The following is an 18,498-nucleotide window of genomic DNA, read 5'->3' on the forward strand; positions in this document are numbered from 1 at the left end:
GACTGAAAGTGAGGACAAACAAATTTTAAATGAGAAAGAAAATAAATGAGGAAGAAATTATTAAATAAGTATTGTTATACTCGGAGACAGACTGACGTTTGCAATAGATCAGTGGACGTAATTAAATATTATATATATTGCAGAGATGATGATACTTAGGTTCCAGCCTAGAGTGACAGGTAGAACAGAAGCATTTTGAGTGGCAGTTGAGAGAATGGGGGAGGGCTTGTGGACAAAACATTTTTAATATCTCATTTTGTTAGGCAGAAGTCATTTACGAGTTATATGACAGTTGGTAGAAAATCAGAACCTTGGTCACAAGAGTTGACTGGAATAGAAGGAATGGTTAAATTTGAGCTTATAGATGAAGTTTCCAGATATAAATTTTATAGGTGTAGGGAGGGAAAGTGGAGATCGAAATAAGAGCCTTGTGCTATCCCTGTATGATATGAGAAGGATGCGCTAGAGGACACCTTGAATGGTTGATTCAAGAGACAGAGTGGCAGGAGAGGGGTGCAGAGTCTTGTAAGTGAGAGCAAGGAGAAGAGCAGGCCTTGGTTGTGAAAAGAAATACAGAAGTAAAAAGTGCATTACAATGCAGTCTGGGTTTGTTCTTAATGGAAAAGACTGATACTCCCTCTTGTTCTGAAGAGGGAGAGGTGACGTGCCTTTGCTGGGAGTGGAAAGTCCTGAGCAGTGCAGAGAGGGCAAGGCTTTGAAGTTCCCATGAGGACAGAGACAGTGTACACCTTGTACCTGGCCAATGTGAGCAATTGTTGTAAGCTGACGGAGGGAACTGACTTCTGTCCGCAGCTCAGTAAGGATGTTTACAGGGTGCTGAATCTGGCCCTAGGTCCTGAATGCATGATGGCATAAATGACATGCAGTGTGTAGCCATCCAGAGCAGATGCTGTAGGGCATAGCTAAAGAGATAACTCCCAATGAGCATGTTCAATGTTTCGTTGGAGTAATTTATGATTTTTTGTTGACCAACAAAGATGTCTGCACAGGGAATCAAAGGGGTTCTAAAACTCACGATTTCTGCCAGATCATCTGCCAAATCAGAACCTGTGTTTAGGAACAGGGTGCTTCTGCATGGGGATGTACATCTCTCTGCCATGGCTCTGGAGGACTTGTTCTCTCTCTCTCAGCCTGTCTTTTGCTCCTGCTGTGGGACCAGGAACTGGATGTATCTGTTTCCTCTTAGTAGTAAATGTGCTTTCAGTTTACTCAGAAGATGGTATTAGAGTAATTATTTTAATACAGTGTTTGTGACCCCAAATACGAAATAAACCAAGTGCAGATAAGCTGTAGGCCCTAACATAACAGTTGTGCAGATTGCGGTCTTTAATAACACAGAACTGAGCTAGAGAAAAGCAGAAGCAAGCATTAAGGCAATAGTGGGTCCAAGCAGGGAATTCAAGTAATTGTTAGGGATTCAGTCCTTACAAACCTCAGAGCATTATTTGTATTACAGAGGTCTCCAAGTCCTTTTGGACTTCTGCTGCTCTGTTAACATTTGTCATTTTTCACAGTCCTGTTTTTAACAGAAAGTATTGTAATTATTACTGTGTAATAGGATGCCGTTAACCAACTATGGACAACATCTAATGGTGTCATATATCATTTAAGTAATATAAAACTGAATGAGCAGCAGTGCAGTATACCCATAGTCCCACTGCTCTTTGTGGCTAGGAGGAGGGTGGTTGCACAGAGTGATTTTCTTTAGACTCTCACTTTCAGCCTTTGGTATGACAAGTTACAAAGAGTTTGTATTAACCTTCTCTGAACTTGATCAAAACACAGACTGCATAGCAGAATACTCACGCAGAAAAAATAACTTACGCTGTTACCTGCCTCTCAGTAATGAAATACATCATTGCCCTGTGCTGTAGCCAAATAGGACTTTACATTGTTTAGATGTCTGATGTCTCTTTCTGTGAAGAAAGCCAAAGGTGAATTCATAAATTGTTGCATCCTTTCTAGCATTACTGAGGAGGCATAGTATAAATGGCATTAATTTCTTCGTGCCAGAAGGATGTAAAATACCTCAAACAGACTGAGATTTTTCTTTTTTCCCAGTTCTCAGATTCCTCTCGCTGCCTGCATAACTTTTGACCTTCACCTGGAAGTAGTAATGTGTCATCTTGCCTTGGGATAGCATGGGAGATTGCACAAATGTTCATCCAGAATAACTGATGATTGTAATCTGATCTGTAGTCAAGAATACAAAATTTTTTGTTTTATCTAGGTTTTTTTTAATCTATATAATTATACAGGTTAGACATAGCAAATTTTATCAGTCTTGAAAATGTAATTTAAGGGATGAAAACGTTAGAAATGCTAAGAAACAATTTGCGTGCTATTTTTCAGTGGTTTGCCACTTTCCAGGCATAGTTTCTCTCACCATGAGAATGGCAGAGGTTTGCATTCACTCAGTGTCTGAGGGGACTGAATTGTTTGCTAAGAGTGCCTGAGGTTCATATTGCAGCATGTATGAGCATCCCCTCGAAATATAAATTTTTCCCAGTACTGGAAGAAGTGAAATCAATACTGTTCAAATGGTGTGCTTATTATTAGGATTTAGCATTTGGAAACAATTACTAAGGTAACAGAGCTTCTTAACAGAAACAAAACTTCTTCCAGTTTATATTGCTGTTAAATGAGTAATGTGCTCCTAAATACATATTATAGGAATTTCTGTACCATGGGGCCTGTAAGGTATTTGCGTATTTTATGCTGTGTCCTGCTTTTATTATTCTTACCAGCATTATTTTTGTATTACTTTATGGGTCTTTCTTCTCTGTTGTAATTGCTTTTTCTCCTCCTTCTGTGTTCTGGGATTGGTTTTCTTTTCTAATTTTTCAAGTAGAGTATGCAGTGTAGTGAAGCCATTATCTATGGCTGATGATTCAAAGTGACAGAGCAACAAGAATAAATAAAAACAGATCTATATGTTTCTAGTAATGCCATATTGCAAGACTGCCTACCAAATATTTCATAAAATTTCTACTGTGCTTTAATCCCAAATGACTATTATAAACATTATACAATGAATTTCCAGATTTAGTAAAACTGACTATACCCATGAACATCAATAAACATATTGTTATCATCAGAGAGTACACAAGAGAAGTATGCCATTGAGAAGTTAGAAGTCATCATATGCTTTAGATCATGTATTATATGTATTGATTGGTGCTTGCTGTGGGGGTGAATTTCAATCTTTCGTAATCAGTATGCTAAGTCTTCCCTTCCTTGGGAACTTTGCGTAAAAGGAACAAACCAACCATGCAGGAATGTGCAACAGCTAAATATTTATCTCTGGCATGGTTGCTCTGAATGGTCCTTCATCAGCATGACCATTCTTGTGGTCCTTCATATTCAAGTTGGAAGCATGATCGTAGTTGTAATGATGCTGTAGCAGTGCAGAGCTCCAACCTGCTTACACAAGAAAGACCACTTTGTTTCTCTGACAACCTACACCTTGAATCAGAATAAGGAGAAATATAATTTTTTGCTTTTCTAGGGTGGGAGGGTTAGAAGAAGCTGCATGTTTGTGGATGAATCACCCTCTCAAACCAAACAATCAGAGCCAACAGTAAAGCAAAGAAAATAAAGATGTGTTGGAGAAAGTACGCAGGAGCCCAGTATTTGAGATGGCTGGAATAAAATGTTACAGCAGGACCCTCTCCTCTCACAGAGCATGTTTACTGTACTGCTGCAGAGTGCTGGGGAGTGAGTGGATTTAATCTCTATAAAATGCTTAAATTATTGCTAGGAGAGAATAGGTGAAGAGAAATACACAGGTTGTCATGATGGGGGGGGACAACATATTTGGTTCAAACCCTGCTCCACCTGATGTTTAAATAGCCATTCATATCTGTAGCTGCCACTGCTTTCTCTTCCTTTAGGTATCTCTTACAAATTCACTCAAGTCTTGTTTCAAATGAGCAAGAGAGCCATTAACATATCATTGCTTCATTATGGTGGGATTTCATGTTATGGTGAGATTTAATTACAATGATAACAAATATTTTCTGCCAGAAATTGTACAGGTAATGAAGGGTACATCAAATATAGAGGACATTAGTGAATCAGTTAAGATCGAACACATGTCATCAGTTTCTAATATTTTTAAAATAAAATTTAAGTTATGTTTTTTTCAGTGAATTTTACATCCATGAAGTTAATCCATCCTTCCTACAATGTAATGAAAGCTATTTCCCATTTAAAGAATAACAGGGCCATCCAGCACAGCAGCAGTATGCAACTTAGACGAAAGTTAAAGAAATGAGCTGTATTGCCTCCAAAATTTAACTGCTTATTTATCTCTTTTCTAGTGGAATTAATGGAATAGTGGGCATGATGTTGGACTACAGTGCCAGTAAACAGATTTTATTTTATCAATCTCAACTGCTCTGTTCAATGATCTGCTAGTCATTTATTGCCTCATATATTCCACTATGAATATTATCCCTTAATTTATAGTATGAGCTACTTTAGGGCTTGCTGAGCACTAAATATGAAAAAGAGGCAATTATACCACATTAACAAGCTTCTATATCTTCAAAGAACCCTGTGAAAAGAAGCACTGCACCCAATTACAGACAGAATTCGAAGTGCCACTTCGTACAGTTTGTCATATTATCTTGTCAGCATCATCACAAAGATTTTGAACTTGCTGCTCAAAGTTACTGAACATTGCTTGATTCTCTAATCTCAGTCCTCCTAAATTAGGCACTGTGGTTGATACATAAATCTAAAAGATATTTCAGATCCTTGTGGCAAAGCTAGGAATAGTTTTCACATAGTGTCTTACTTCAGTGAACTTAATGTAAATGTAAAATTGTAACAATCCTGTCAAATCAAAACAAACTCTCACAAAGAAAGTTTTGCTTGCAAACTGTGTTGTGTATCTTGGAGGACGAATGTACTGGTGAGACGCATGAACCTTAAAGGAGAATACCTTTAAGGGTGGTATGTGTTTATTATAAGAGGTCAAGAGATTACATAAAGAGTAGGAAAGGACTTCAAATTCTTGATACTCCAGTATCTGGTGAAATTAGGTATTTCTATATTATGCCATGTAATAAGTTCACTTCCCTCCCCCTCCGAAAGCTGCATTTTTCACAAGTCAAAATTTTGAAGGCACTCTTTCACATATGGAATTTGAAGTGGAAATAGTCACAGTAGGTTTTCCATCACATATATGATTGTTGTTAATAAAATTAACTTGTTATTGCATTTGTAAAAGAAACAGTTTTAAAACTAAGAATTGGTGAAATAACTGGGTTTTTCCCATTACTTTTATCATATAAATTAGGAAGTATAAATTGTGCTGTGCTCACCTTCTACATATAAATTACAGAAACTGACTGATAATATAAAAGCACAAATTACATAGGAAACAAAACTGAAAATATCTTTAAAGGAATTATTCTACCTCAATGATTTTAAGCCATTGTGCAGTTACGAATTGTTAATCCCTTTGCAATCAATTAGAGAGGCTAGGTATACCTGAATATCTAATATTCTGTTGCTGTGAACCACTCCACAGAATTATCTCGGTAAATTACAAAATATTACTCGTTGAAGTTAATAATACCAGTCTTTTAACTGAAGGATGAGAGCTTGCTTGAAATCTTAAGATCTTGCTTATTGTCCCAGTTCTAGATAGTATACTAAGTGCCTACAATAGTCATTTGGGGCGTTGTTAGTTAAGAATAATATATGGTCTCAGCTTGCATGAGTGTTTGCTTCATGAAAGAATAGATACAGTTTACACACATGCATGAATATATATAACAATCAACCCTTGGCTCAAAATAAAGATCTGTGGTTGTATTTTGCTGTAGCTGTGTACATGGTGTGGTAGACATTTAAGGAAAGAAGAAAAGAAAAGATAATTTTAAGGTAAAGGGATTACAGTTGAATAACATTTTGGTTTTCTTTCAGAAAAATGAACTCACCTGTGAGAGAATGGTTTTCTGAAGTCACAGCTTAAGTTTTCAGTTGTTTCAAAACTGAGTCCGTGGTTCCAAATCCAGAGACCTTGTTTTGGAAGAGCTTTAAAACTTACTTTTAGACTATCATGTAATTTAAGATCACTGGCATGAAAGCATATGGAATTTGCATTTTAATATTTAGTATTAAATTTGTACATTTTTACTGTTCTGAATAATGTTGATTACCATCATATTGAAAGGCTTTGGAAACTTACTAAGTTTAATAATAGAAATATAATCAAATGAGGATTTGTAGAAATTAAGAAATTACAGAAAGCATTGAGAGCACTAGATGGCCGTTACCAGTTAGCATGGACCAGAGGAATGGATGGTCAGAAAGCACGGCACTCATAGATATTGTAGCTGAAATGTAATGATAGTAGCAAAGATCTCATCCCGTATGAACATCAATGAGCACCATGCTGGAGAGGTTTCTGCCAAGGGATGCACTTGACATTTTGTTTAAAGCTAAGCAGAGCTTCAGGAACCTATTGCAAAGCATAGCTGCATCTAAATGAAAGCATTTGCTCACTTAGGCCCAAAAAATGTTGTGTTAAAGGGCAAGACAAGGCCTTGTGGCAAAGGTCAAAGATCGGTGGGATCCTTGGGTGCTTGTTACAAAGGGTTCGCTTCCCACTTCCCAGGTTTGTTTCATGAACTGGTAGTTAATAGATGAATAAATTGAAAATTATTCTGACCAATTCGTGTGAGCAAGGCTGCTCCACATGGAGGGATGAGCCAGGAGCTGAAGGTGACCTGGTGTGGGCAGTGCTCTCCTCGACTGTGCACAGTCCCTCTGGAGAGAGACCTGGGTGGGCAGACCAGCAGGCTCCATTGACAGTCCCAGACGTGGTGAGGTCATGAACTCAGCCTGGGGTCTGCCCACGGAGTCCAGCCAGGAGCAAAAGTGGATGGGGCCAGAAGCAGGGCTGGAGCCTGGTATCCTGTGGCATCACTGGAGCGGGACTGAGGGCCCTGACTGGGCTGAAATGGGGTCCTGGGCCCAAGGCAGAGTGTTGGGAGGCCCAGGTGAGGCCAGTCCAGGCCATTAAGGGTCACGGGTGCCCTTAGGGCCATGATATCTTGTGGCCTTTTAGGGCTTTTTCATTCTGCTTGTTTAGTAATAACATATCTTGGATTTTTTTTTTTTTATATAAGGCATTGAGTGACATTTTTGTATGGTTAAAGAATGCACAAAAGGAATAATGATTTTCAGGTATAGTGATACCAAAACACTCCTTTCCTTTCTGTAGAAGAGAGTTTCATAGAAGTCGTAGAGGAATGTTAAATGTGCCCTTGGAAGTCCCCAAACAGCAGGGGATTATTAAACGCTTGGAGGCAGCTGAGATGGGAAGCCACCAGGTCTGGTAGTGTGCTCATAGACTTAAGTGGCAGATGTTCAAAATAAAATGACAGCAGAAAATTACAGATACATATCTGTAGTTGTAGAAAAAGATTGGGAAGGTTTGAAAATTTCAGTGTGTGTCATACGCTATGCTTTGAAGTAAACCTTTTTACTTTCTCCCTTTGTAGGATTGCTATGTACATTTAACTTCAGTGGAAAGAGGGATCACTTTAAAAATACTTTTTCTTTTCGTATTTGTTACACTTCTGATAAGAGCCAGCACACTGCAAAAGGAGCTGTAAATGCCTCATATGCATTTGTTAGCTCAGACACTGTTCGGTCAAGTGTTTTTTTATAGCAAGGGACTGTTGATTTCCACTTAGATATAGTTAACTAGAAACCTTGGTATCAGCAGGTATAATCAAAGAGCACTGTCCTGAAGTGGTAGCAAACACACATGGATGTACTTACAAGCGCTTTATGAAACTATTTGCAGATGAAGAAAATGTAATATTTAAGAAGCTGATAAACTTAATGAGTGATTTTGTCAACAGGTCAGAAATAGGTGAGTAAAACAGTTCATCACAGACTTGTAGTATCTGTATGGTAAGATGCTTTTTGCTTAGCAGTTCAGGAGAGGGGCAAGGAGAAAGTGAAGCTTTATGCAAAATTGCATTTGTAATGCAGGCTCCCCACATGGGCACCTCTATACACGTACTCTGTTGATAATGGTGAAAATCTAAACACTGGAATTCTCTTACTGGTCTAGATAAATCACCAGAATCTGTGATTTTGGTGTTCTTTGGCAGGACTTTGTCCCTCTGGAACTGTTCAGCAGATGAATAATCAGATTTTGCTATCATGTAATTACAGCTATTTTAATAAATAATCAATACCTGATTATAATTAGGACACACACTACAAAAAACAGGAATTAAAACATCAGACTGATTTTATAAGTGCCAAAAAATCCAAAACCTAGATGACTAGATATAAAAAAGTATAACACTACTTCCATAAGAACGAAATTGGGAGGGGGTGAAACGGGTTGATTTCTATGGGTGTTGGGGGAGGAAAGGCTCCGCTGCTATTTGGTAGGGCTGCCCTCTAGTGCACTGCAGGCTACAGGCAGCAATTTTTTGACTGCAGTAAGAGGGTTCACTTTGTAGGATAAAAGGGCATCTGCACAAATTATTATGCCTGAGATAGATATAGATATGTATACATACATAAATATATATTTCAAACATATTGGAGTGTCACCTGGAGTTGCTTCTGTTTATGTGCAGATAGCTGATGAAAAATTAACTTCAGTTTTCACTATTTTTCTTTTACAAAAGAAGATTTCTACCAAAACACATTTGCCAAAACATTTATTGCTATTTAGAAAGTCTTTAGGTTAATGGTAATATTCAAATCAAGTCTATCACTCTTTGTAATGTTGCCTGTTACTAACTGCAACATGCTAACAGCCATGAGCTGCAGCTGTAGTTCACTGGAGTGAGAAGGGGCTGTATCCTGAGCTAGTTACAGCAGCATTGCTCTCAGCAACTAGCAGGAAGGAGCTGTCATCCCCGTGTGTTCAGCTCCTTCCTTTGGGCAGGGTTTTCCAAATGTCCTGGATCTGCCATAGCAGCTCTTGATGCAGTTGACCTTTCCAGGCTTTGCTGCTCAGGTTGTGTTTTTGAAGTATGGGAGTTTATTTTCATACACGTCTTGATCCTCTGGGACGTGGATCTGCAGGATCCACTGCGACGTCAGAGAGGAACACTGAGACTGCTCCAGTTTGTAACAAAGCCTGTCGTAAGTGCTGGTGACTCCAGGATCCGGGAGCTGCCAGAGAGGCTGGCCGAGGGTAGCCTCGGCTCACTGCCTGTGAGTACGCGGAGCAGTGCTCTCTGTGCTGCACTGCACACACAGGAACGCCGAGCTGTACGCACTTCACATGGAGTTAAGGGGCAGTGATGGTGCAAGGAGGAAGGCAGACATTTGAAACCAATTTGTGTGTTTCCCAGATTAGTGAAAGAGGGGATTATTTTACCCAGATGTTAAATGCTTATATTCTTAACTTAGTAGAGTATAAGCACTAAAGGTCTCTTGGTGTACCCACAAATCAAAAATATACTTATGTCTCTGAAGTCCATTTAAGTTTACAAGTTAATTTTATGCTGGGAACACTGCACTGCAGATATTTTTCTTCTAAAGTGATTTTGTATTGTCCTCCCACGTTGGCGGTCACCACCTGTCTAGGAGTACCTAGTTTAGTATTAGTACATTACAGCTAGTGACTCTCTTAATGATTTTTAAATTACATATTGATTTGCTCCTTAATGCCTTTTCTCCCCCATGCTTTGTTTCTACTCATTGGCATTCCTGAATGACTATCTTAGTTCACCGACATTTTAGTTCAGCATTTTCATAATCTTTGCAGACAGGTCAATATTTGTTTCCCACAAACCTTTTGCTAAATAACAACCTTTTAAATCTTGTGAACAAGACATGTCTTGTTCAGAGGGTAAGGAAGTGGAATCATTCACGTGGTAAGGGTGGGATCTGAGTTAAGAAATGAGTTGACATCAACAAATCTCTTAATATGTCTTCCTTTGCTTTTGAAGGTACTAATGTAGATTCTTAAAAACAGTAATATTTGAGCATCTCTCCCATATTGTGCTTCCTTCATGCTTGATTCTTAATCTTTGTACAAGGGAAGGATGTAAGGTTATGTCCTGTTCTGCTTTTATTTGCTGCCCAGTGTCAGCAATGTAAAAGAAAACTGAAGAAAAAGAGGTAGATAAAGAGGATGTATGATAGGGAGAAAGCTTTGGGGTTTTTATACTTTGACTTTCACTCTGTTTCGTAAACAGATATAAAGATATAATAAATCCACAGTTAGACGAGCAGTGACACAAAGGCTGTTTTTTAGTTATATATAAATATGGGGCTGCTATTACCTTACTGTCAAAATACACAGCCCAAGTATTTAAAAATGAGATATATAGAGAATTCATCACCTATATTTTCCATTTACATATTTTTGCATGTGTCTGATCATTAATAGCAGCCTGGATTTATGTGACTGAAGCAATGAACTGTGAACAGTAGTAAGATGCTACGGTTTGGCCACAAGAGCATGCATAGGATTATGCCCCAGTTTTAAAAGGTGATTACACTGCTTCTTACTACCACTTTCCAGAAGGTTACTACCCTATTCCTAACCTGTGGTTAGGGATTGTACTCATATGCTGCATCCATTTCTATGCAAAGTCCAGTTTATTGGTGTTTTAAGCAGAAACCACCAGGTATAGAGTAATCTTCAATAATTTAGCTGTGCAAAATCATGTCTGTCTATGTCTTCGGCCTCCAGTAATGACAGAAGCCCAATACCTCTCTAAATGTTACCTTTTTTCCCCGAAGTCCCTCAGTGATGAGAACATGAAAACTGTTTGCCTGAATCTGTCAGGGAATGCTGAACACTACTCACTGTTAAGTCTTCGACGAAGAAAAATGAATCAAGGACCTTCACTACAGGGGCACAGGTTTTGGGGGTGGGGTGTGGCAGATCATGCCCATGATCTCTTGAGCTATTCACAGAAAATATACAATGTGCTTTCTTTCTGTGCTCTAACAAAATAAGGTTTAGGCTATATTCCATCATTGGTGGTGATGCTTTTTGCCGGAAAATCAGTGAATATAACTTTTTGGTATATTTAAGTGCCCGTAATATATAAAGAGAAATCATGCCAGTTGAAGGAGATAACACATGAATTTCTTCAACATGTCTCTAAAAAAATCTCTACTTATTCTATTTGGAATTTCCACTTCAGCCAAAAAAAAATCCATTCCAATGTCGTCTGCATGTTTTGTGTGTAAACCTTCTGCCTGTAAAAATTCCTGTTCTTCTTTTAGCAGTTATTGATCATAAATATTTGTGATGAATTCATGAGGCTTGATCACCTGTCTGTAATGACAGTTTTGCTCTCTGAAATGCGCTTGCTGCAGCTGCATAATGAGAAGACCTGTGGTGATTCTTATGGGTAACTTTCATTTTGTTAAAAGTGGAAATATTTAAGTTTGAACTCTACTAAAATAAATAGTGGCTGCTATAGTATTCAGGAAGAGATGGACCAGGAAGAAAAGCACATGGAGCTGTTCTGTCTAGTTATGACTGAAACATTTGGTGCGTATTCGATCGGTTTGGCTAAGGTTTATAAGGTACAATTGTGCATAAACTTTTCTTAGAGGAAAGATAAGTTAGAGAGGCAAAGGCTTTCTATCCTACTTTATGTTTTGATTTGTATTCCTGTGTATTTTGTACTCGTCCATGTATCTTGAAAAATAGGTGTGCTAAGTAGGATGACTGAGTCATTTTCTATAGCAGAGGATGTAATATATTGTCTTTGAACACGATTACACTGTTCAATACCTTATGTCACAGATTTTCAGGCACTAAGGTCACATAAGGGTATTCAAAAGATAACAAAAACTGCACATGATGATTCTCCCCAGCCCCCACTGAGCAAACAGGAGAGTGTGATCTCTTCATGCTATGCCAAAGAAAAAAGACCAGATATGGCTGTGGATTTGCAGGTGCACAGAGAGAGATTGATTAAAAAATAAATGAAGAAATGCAGAAAAAAGGCTGGGTTATTCCAGAAATGTCACCTGCTTCGTGGAGGTGATCCTAAGCATCCATATCATGGGAAGAAGAAGCTGCAAAATTATGTGTTATCTTCAGTGAAGTATAGGGTCGTTACACCAGATGGAAACTCCATACTACAAAAGGTGTCTTCTCTGTGTGTATGCAGTTTGTAAAAGGTTGTATCTCACTAGAAAACTTATGGGGTCTACAAACAAAGTTTCTGATTTATACAGTTGTAAGATGTATGCATGTAGCATTGTATCACATTTCTCCTATCATACTGGAGATTATTTGAAATATTCCATCCCTAAATGCCTAGGATTTCTGTACTCATAGCTATATTGTGTGTGCTTCAAGTAAAGTAATTTCTCATCTTTTCTTTGAGGTAGAATGGCTGTGAATCGAGTCTTACAGTGTGAGATTGCTGTATGATGCTGGTTTCTTTGCCACAGTGATATATTGCTTCAGAGTGGAGTTTCTGGGACCAAGATGGAACAAAGAAAGTATAGCTTATCTTAAAAGCACAATGTCACTTTAAAGAGTTGTGAGAAACAAGATTGTTTATGTAAAATACTCCTGGGTATTAAATTCTCAGATGAAATAAAGTATTTTCTTGCAAAAAGGTCAAGAAATGGAAATTATAAGATTCAGTGCCTGTAATTCCATGCAAAAATGCTAATCTGTTTGAATTTGAGTGTTTTTCCAATATGTTTTGATTAGAATGCTGTCCTAGTTTGAATTGTGTAGTAGTCACTTTTTGATGATCCAGTTGTCTCTTTGAAAACCTGAAGATCAGAGAAAAACCATTTCCAGACTTGAATTGCAGACCTTTCAGTAGAACACAGTGCATTGACTATTCAGGCATTTACTACGTGGACTTGTAACATATATATATATATATGTATAGGCATGTATTATACTGTTATTTCCTCTGATGAGGTATGGATGAATATTTTAAATAATTGTGTAATATAGCATACTATCCAGTATCAGCATATTGCATTTACAGCATGAAGAGCTGTGACAACAGGTAGAGGCATCATTATATAGACTTTGAGTACCTGTGATTGTGTGGGGTTACCTAAGAGATGCAGAGCACCCATATTCCCCCAGAGCTCTGGCACACATTCTGCTTTAAGGTGAAAAAAATATGCTCTTCATTTGTGGATCAGTAAAGTCACCCTTGTGTGCTGAAGGCATATGATGCTTCTTATTTGTTCTGAAAAAAAATCCAGAAAATTTGATCTATGTTATCCATATGCACAAAACAATGGAAATAGTAGTATGAAAAAAATGAATAAATCTGTTCTCAGTAGAATTCAAGCTATGAAGATGGCTGTGCAGGAAAAAAATGGAAACCAATTTTATTAGTAGAATAAAGATTGTGATTTAGAGACATATGTTTATTTTTTTCAAAAGAACGTACAAATAAATTTTCTGGAACTCTCTGTGAGATAATTTTGACAAAAAATGGGTTTCTGACAACTTGTTACAGTCAGAATGAATGCCTTTTGAGTAACCTGTGATGCTGGTTGAGTTTCTAAATATTCGCGGCTCCTGATGCATGGGGCAATATGTCACTGAGAGCCACATGCATCTGACTGCTGCATCTACCTTAGTGCCAGCTTGCACAATCCCACACAGCCTGGTGTTTGGGTGAAGTTGCAACTTTCACACAAGCAGGTACCCGTGAATGTATATATACATATATAGGTGTGAAAGTATACATATGTGCATACACACACTACTACATCAGTGAAACTGGGCTTTTGAAGCTTGTTTTTGACAGCATACACATCAGTTCGAAGAACACCATCTTAGGCTCTGATGAGGTGTTGATACTAGTCTGGCATTATATTTTCCCTTTATTTATTGTGTATTAGAGATAACAAACACTGTCAAGCAACATTCATTTTAGGAAATTAGCAAAGCCGTGTTGCAGCCCACTGCTTGAGAAGCAGGTGTAATGAAAATCTCTGCTTTGTTTACTTCTGTCACTGTTCTTCTGCAGAATTTCCTTCTCTTGGTCTGTGTCACATGAATATTTTTTTTTTTTTAAACTTTGACACCTTCCCCTTGTGTGCTAGTTTTGTGGGGTGGTAATGGAATTGAGAGCCAAGAGAGACCGTGAGTGGCAAATAGGCTTCCTAATAAGGAAGGAATGGTTGGGTAGAGTTTGAAAAAAAAAGAAATTGTGAATGCATCTATAATTTTGTTTGAACTTCAGAACTAAACTCTTAATTGTGTTTTGCAGGATATGAATGATTATTCACCAGTATTTAGCAAAACGCTCTACAGGGGAATGGTTGCTCCTGATGCAGTCAAGGGCACCGTTATCACTACTGTTTCAGCTGAGGATCAAGATCCTCTGGTAAGCAAAAAGATTCTATTAATACTTGGCGCCCAAGAGCAAAAAATCTTTAACCCCTCATAAATGACCTAACTATCTCAACAACAAAGGTGATTATTATGAGTTTCACAGAGTAGTAACTTATATATTTTTTATGTCAGCCTGTGCTTTGTCATTCTGGATGGAGGCTTCATTTACAATGATTGTTCCTGAAGCTGGCAAATCAATGATACAGCTCTGTCATGAAGATTTTTGGAAAGCTCTTTATCCAGCTTCACAGTGTAGATGAAGAAGAGGAATAGGCAGGAAGGGAACACGTGTCTGTCTTTGGTACAGTTCTGCAGCTTAAAGAGGAGACAAATCACAACTTTGTAATATTGTTGCTTTCTTGGTTTTGCAGTCATTGTGCATTTCCAGTCTGAGACATCACAGGGTCATGTGGAACTCGGCTCACCAGCCAGCCCTGTTGGATGTGCAGCTTTTGAACCAAATGCACTTGTTTTGGGATAAAGTATACTTCTGCCACTGGCTTTTATTGCTGTTCCCTGGTGAAGCACTTGATTGACAGAACTGGGCACATATTTCTGACTTATTAGCTATTCTGAAGGGTGATATCAATTTTTGTAATCAGAGGTTGATGAACATTGATGTCCAGATGATACACTGAGGACAATAAAAGTCAAAGATGTTCTTCCAGCCAGGTTTAATTTTTAATTGTTGGTGTTTGGCATATTAGGGAGAATAATCCTCAGGGAGAAGAGTTCAGAGAGAATGTGCTACACACATTAAAAGGTGATGGCAGTGCTTTGACACAAATCGACTGTAGCTTTGCAAAATATGCTACATAGTAATTTATTTGTCACCCAAAGACAGAAATGCTAAAGCAGTATTTTTGTAAGGACAGTCCTGCTGTAAGAAAAAAAGTCCTAACACACAAAGGTAGGTAACTTCTCTGCAGGTGCACTGTATCAATGGGGTATTGCCGAACTTGTAGGCATTTTAGGTAGTTTAGAACAGCTGAAGGTCTAGACTGTTGTTTAAAGTATACAAATGACAGTAGTATCCTCAGGTAGGTAATGAATAGCAGTACTTGTTAATTAATAGTGCTACAGGGTATTTAAGGAATGCAGCAGCAGAGGACAGACATTTTTTGAGCAGTAAACAAAAGAAATGAACAGAAATATGCCTTAATGGCTAGTCTTGGATAATTTGAAGGGGAGTATTAAGAGATGTTGGTGCCTGATTTTGAGTGCTGTGCTTGCAGAATGGAGCCCGAGGTGTGTGTTAAGCTCCTTTCATAGAGCACAGGACCATTGGAGTAGGGTCCCAAGCAGCCAACACATTAATCGCAAATCTGCTTAATTAAAAGCAAAATAGTCAGCACGTGTATGTGTTAGACCGATCAGTAGTGGCAAATGGGAATTTCTAGGACAGATGCTTTTAAAAATGCATAGCCTAGGACTATTCTCTTTGTGGCAGGCACCTACGCTCTCCTTCAAAGACACCTCTGGGTGTACTCATATCTTTTTACATGCAGCAGGAGAAAGACAATGCAGTGGTAGTGCCTGCTCTACTCCCTTTGCATTTTATTATATTAATCTTGCTAGGAGAAGCCTTTCCTTGGGATGTTAGAGGCCTAGGCTGCCTTCCCTCCACTGACTGAAGAATTCAAACCTTTAGCTCTCTTTCCGTGTAAAATATCTTAACTCCCAGGAGAAGAGGCTGGCCAGAGTTCCTGACAAACTTCCGCTGCGTCTGCAGGTGTGTGGAATTCTTCCAAGCCAGGAAGTTGCTATAAAGGTAACAAGCTGCAGCACCCATGAAGATCAGGGACATGCAAAGTTGACCAGACTTGTACCCATGTCACCTGGTCCTTTTCTGGACTTGAACTTTTACGCCTCAGCAAGGGGTATATATCTGTAGTAGCATTGCAGCAGTCTAAAATGCAGAACAGCCTTCTATAACCCTTCAGGGGTCTTAGTAAGTGTTCATGTTTTTGTGGAGTACCTTTACATTTACTCCCACTGCGTTTTTGCTCTGTGGATGTCTAGTGCTTTTGTCTGATCTCCTTCACTCTTTCTTGGCACACATCAGGCCTGGATTTCCACCATCATCTTAGTCACTGTTTAAAGCAGTGATTGGTGGGGGAAAGTAGGCTTGATTGCTCAGATCTCACAGTCATTTGCTGGAAAACTGTTTTAAAATTTATTTAAGACTATTTGACTCTACTCTGTGAATGACTTTTACTGTCACATTTCATGAATGTCTTATTCTTCCATATGTTAGGTAAAATAACCTGGGGATTACAGAATAGAAATTGAAATCAAAGTGGGCAAAGTTTCTGGGTGGCTTTAGAAGCCTGCAAGGGTTATTTTTACATTATATATTGCACAATGGTACCAGCTCATTTTACTAGCATTTCCTCCTGAATAAAGCACTTGTACTGATGGAATACTACCACCAAATTAGTAAACCTTCCCTGCGCATAAATGGATCTGTATTGCATTCAGCATTTCAGGGAGTTCAGCAGATGCTGCTCACTGGAGAAGATTCTCTGTTCCTCCTAGGAATGACCTGGGAACCAGGGAGGCAGGAAACGCCATTTCTCTTCAAGAGCTCTTATCCTCAGCAGTTAGCAGCAAATGATTCAAAAGGAAATACTCTGCCCAGATCACAAGTGGCATTGCTTTGGAGTGATCTGCCAGTGGAGACTGGGGAAAACTAACTGTGCATGACTGTTCATATTGCGATTTTTTGATTGTCACAGTCTAAAATATGAAGTTCATTAGACATGGTCCTATGGTCTTGTCTCTGCTCCTTGCACAAGTACATATTTGTTCCTAGCCGTTTTATCATACTGACCTTTGAGAAAATGTAGAAAAAGATGTTAAGAATCAATGAAGCTGGGCAAGAAGATGGATTTCTATTACATGAAAATTTGAACATAAATGGGTTAGTGAGGATAGCAAAAAAATTTTGTTCATTGGTGCTAGAGAATCACTTCTTAATTTAGTTTTTGTGCAGCTTTTATTTAATAACATCTGTTGCCTTACAACAAGATACTTTGGTCTCATTAAAGTATTTGTCCATTCTGATACAAGCTCCATTTTGTAATCCTTGGTTTTAATGTGTCTAAATTTTAAAGAATAAGGTATCACTGAGATCCTGGGGGAAAAAATAGTTCAGAAACTGCTTAATATATATTTATAACAATTCTAAGACTTGTGGAATTAGCATTTCCTAATGCAAAGTTATTTCACAATTTCATTTAAACAAACCCAAACTCTTCTGAAATCTCTCCTTTTCTGACATTTCTGTCACTAGCACTTGAACAGAGAAATGTAGAAATTCGCCATGGATAAGCTTGCGTGCTATTTTGTACCGTGGGTAAGAACAGCCATCTCTACGTGGTATGAGAATGGCAGAATAAAAGCCTGACAAAAGTGTTTGTGTCTCCCAGATTCCTTTCTTGTGATTTGCTCACATATTTCAATGGATTTCTTTTATGTGGCTTTGAGTGTTTTACATTTGAAAGATGCGGGGATCACTTCTACTTCTGTGGAGAAATCGATGCACATACACGAGAGAGATATCAAAATAACTGAATATGGGATCCTGTTTGTTACCATCATAACAGGCATAAATGCATATGACAGTAACGTTCTTCAAAATCAACTGTTGCATTTCTTTGATTTTTATGAAGCCTTAAAAATGAAGCTATCCTTAGGCATTTAATGAATACAACAGACATAAAAGTTACCTAACTATGGAGGAAAGCTTTTAAAATAGTTCTTGAAAGTTGGCATTTTATTTCAGACTAATGGCTGATAGTTTTAACTTTTAAAATAAAAGACAAGATAGAGAAAGTTATCAGGCATAAATAACTTTGTTTCTTTTTCTGGATGAGCCAAACTGTTTAGATGAACTGTTTAGATGTTTTGTGGCAAATCTGTATTTATTTGGAGCTGGATTTGACGTGGTGTCATGAAGTATTTGATATGAATTCACCAGAAATTGTTTTAAAAACATACCACCTCTTTTCTGTTTACTGAGAAGTACCTTCCTCTAAACTTGCCTTAAGGGAAAGAATATTCTTAGTTATCATCATCAATATTTCAGTTGTGTGTTTTGGATTTTTTAATCTGGCGGAATCTTA

At 38.2% G+C, this 18,498-nt stretch overlaps 1 protein-coding gene across 22 annotated transcripts in view; it reads left to right on the forward strand.

Annotated features, from left to right (window-relative positions):
• PCDH15 (protocadherin related 15) overlaps positions 1–18,498 on the forward strand; it is a 1,100,829-nt gene that overhangs the window by 972,492 nt on the left and 109,839 nt on the right. For 19 of the 22 annotated variants that reach the window (XM_075423218.1, XM_075423232.1, XM_075423213.1 and 16 more), the window contains one exon: positions 14,247–14,363. In XM_075423218.1, the coding sequence (XP_075279333.1) occupies positions 14,247–14,363 (117 nt within the window). The other 3 variants (XM_075423231.1, XM_075423229.1, XM_075423230.1) reach the window with 3 other exon arrangements.

The sequence above is a fragment of the Opisthocomus hoazin genome, chromosome 6, assembly GCF_030867145.1.
Source record: "Opisthocomus hoazin isolate bOpiHoa1 chromosome 6, bOpiHoa1.hap1, whole genome shotgun sequence".
Lineage (NCBI taxonomy): Eukaryota > Metazoa > Chordata > Aves > Opisthocomiformes > Opisthocomidae > Opisthocomus > Opisthocomus hoazin.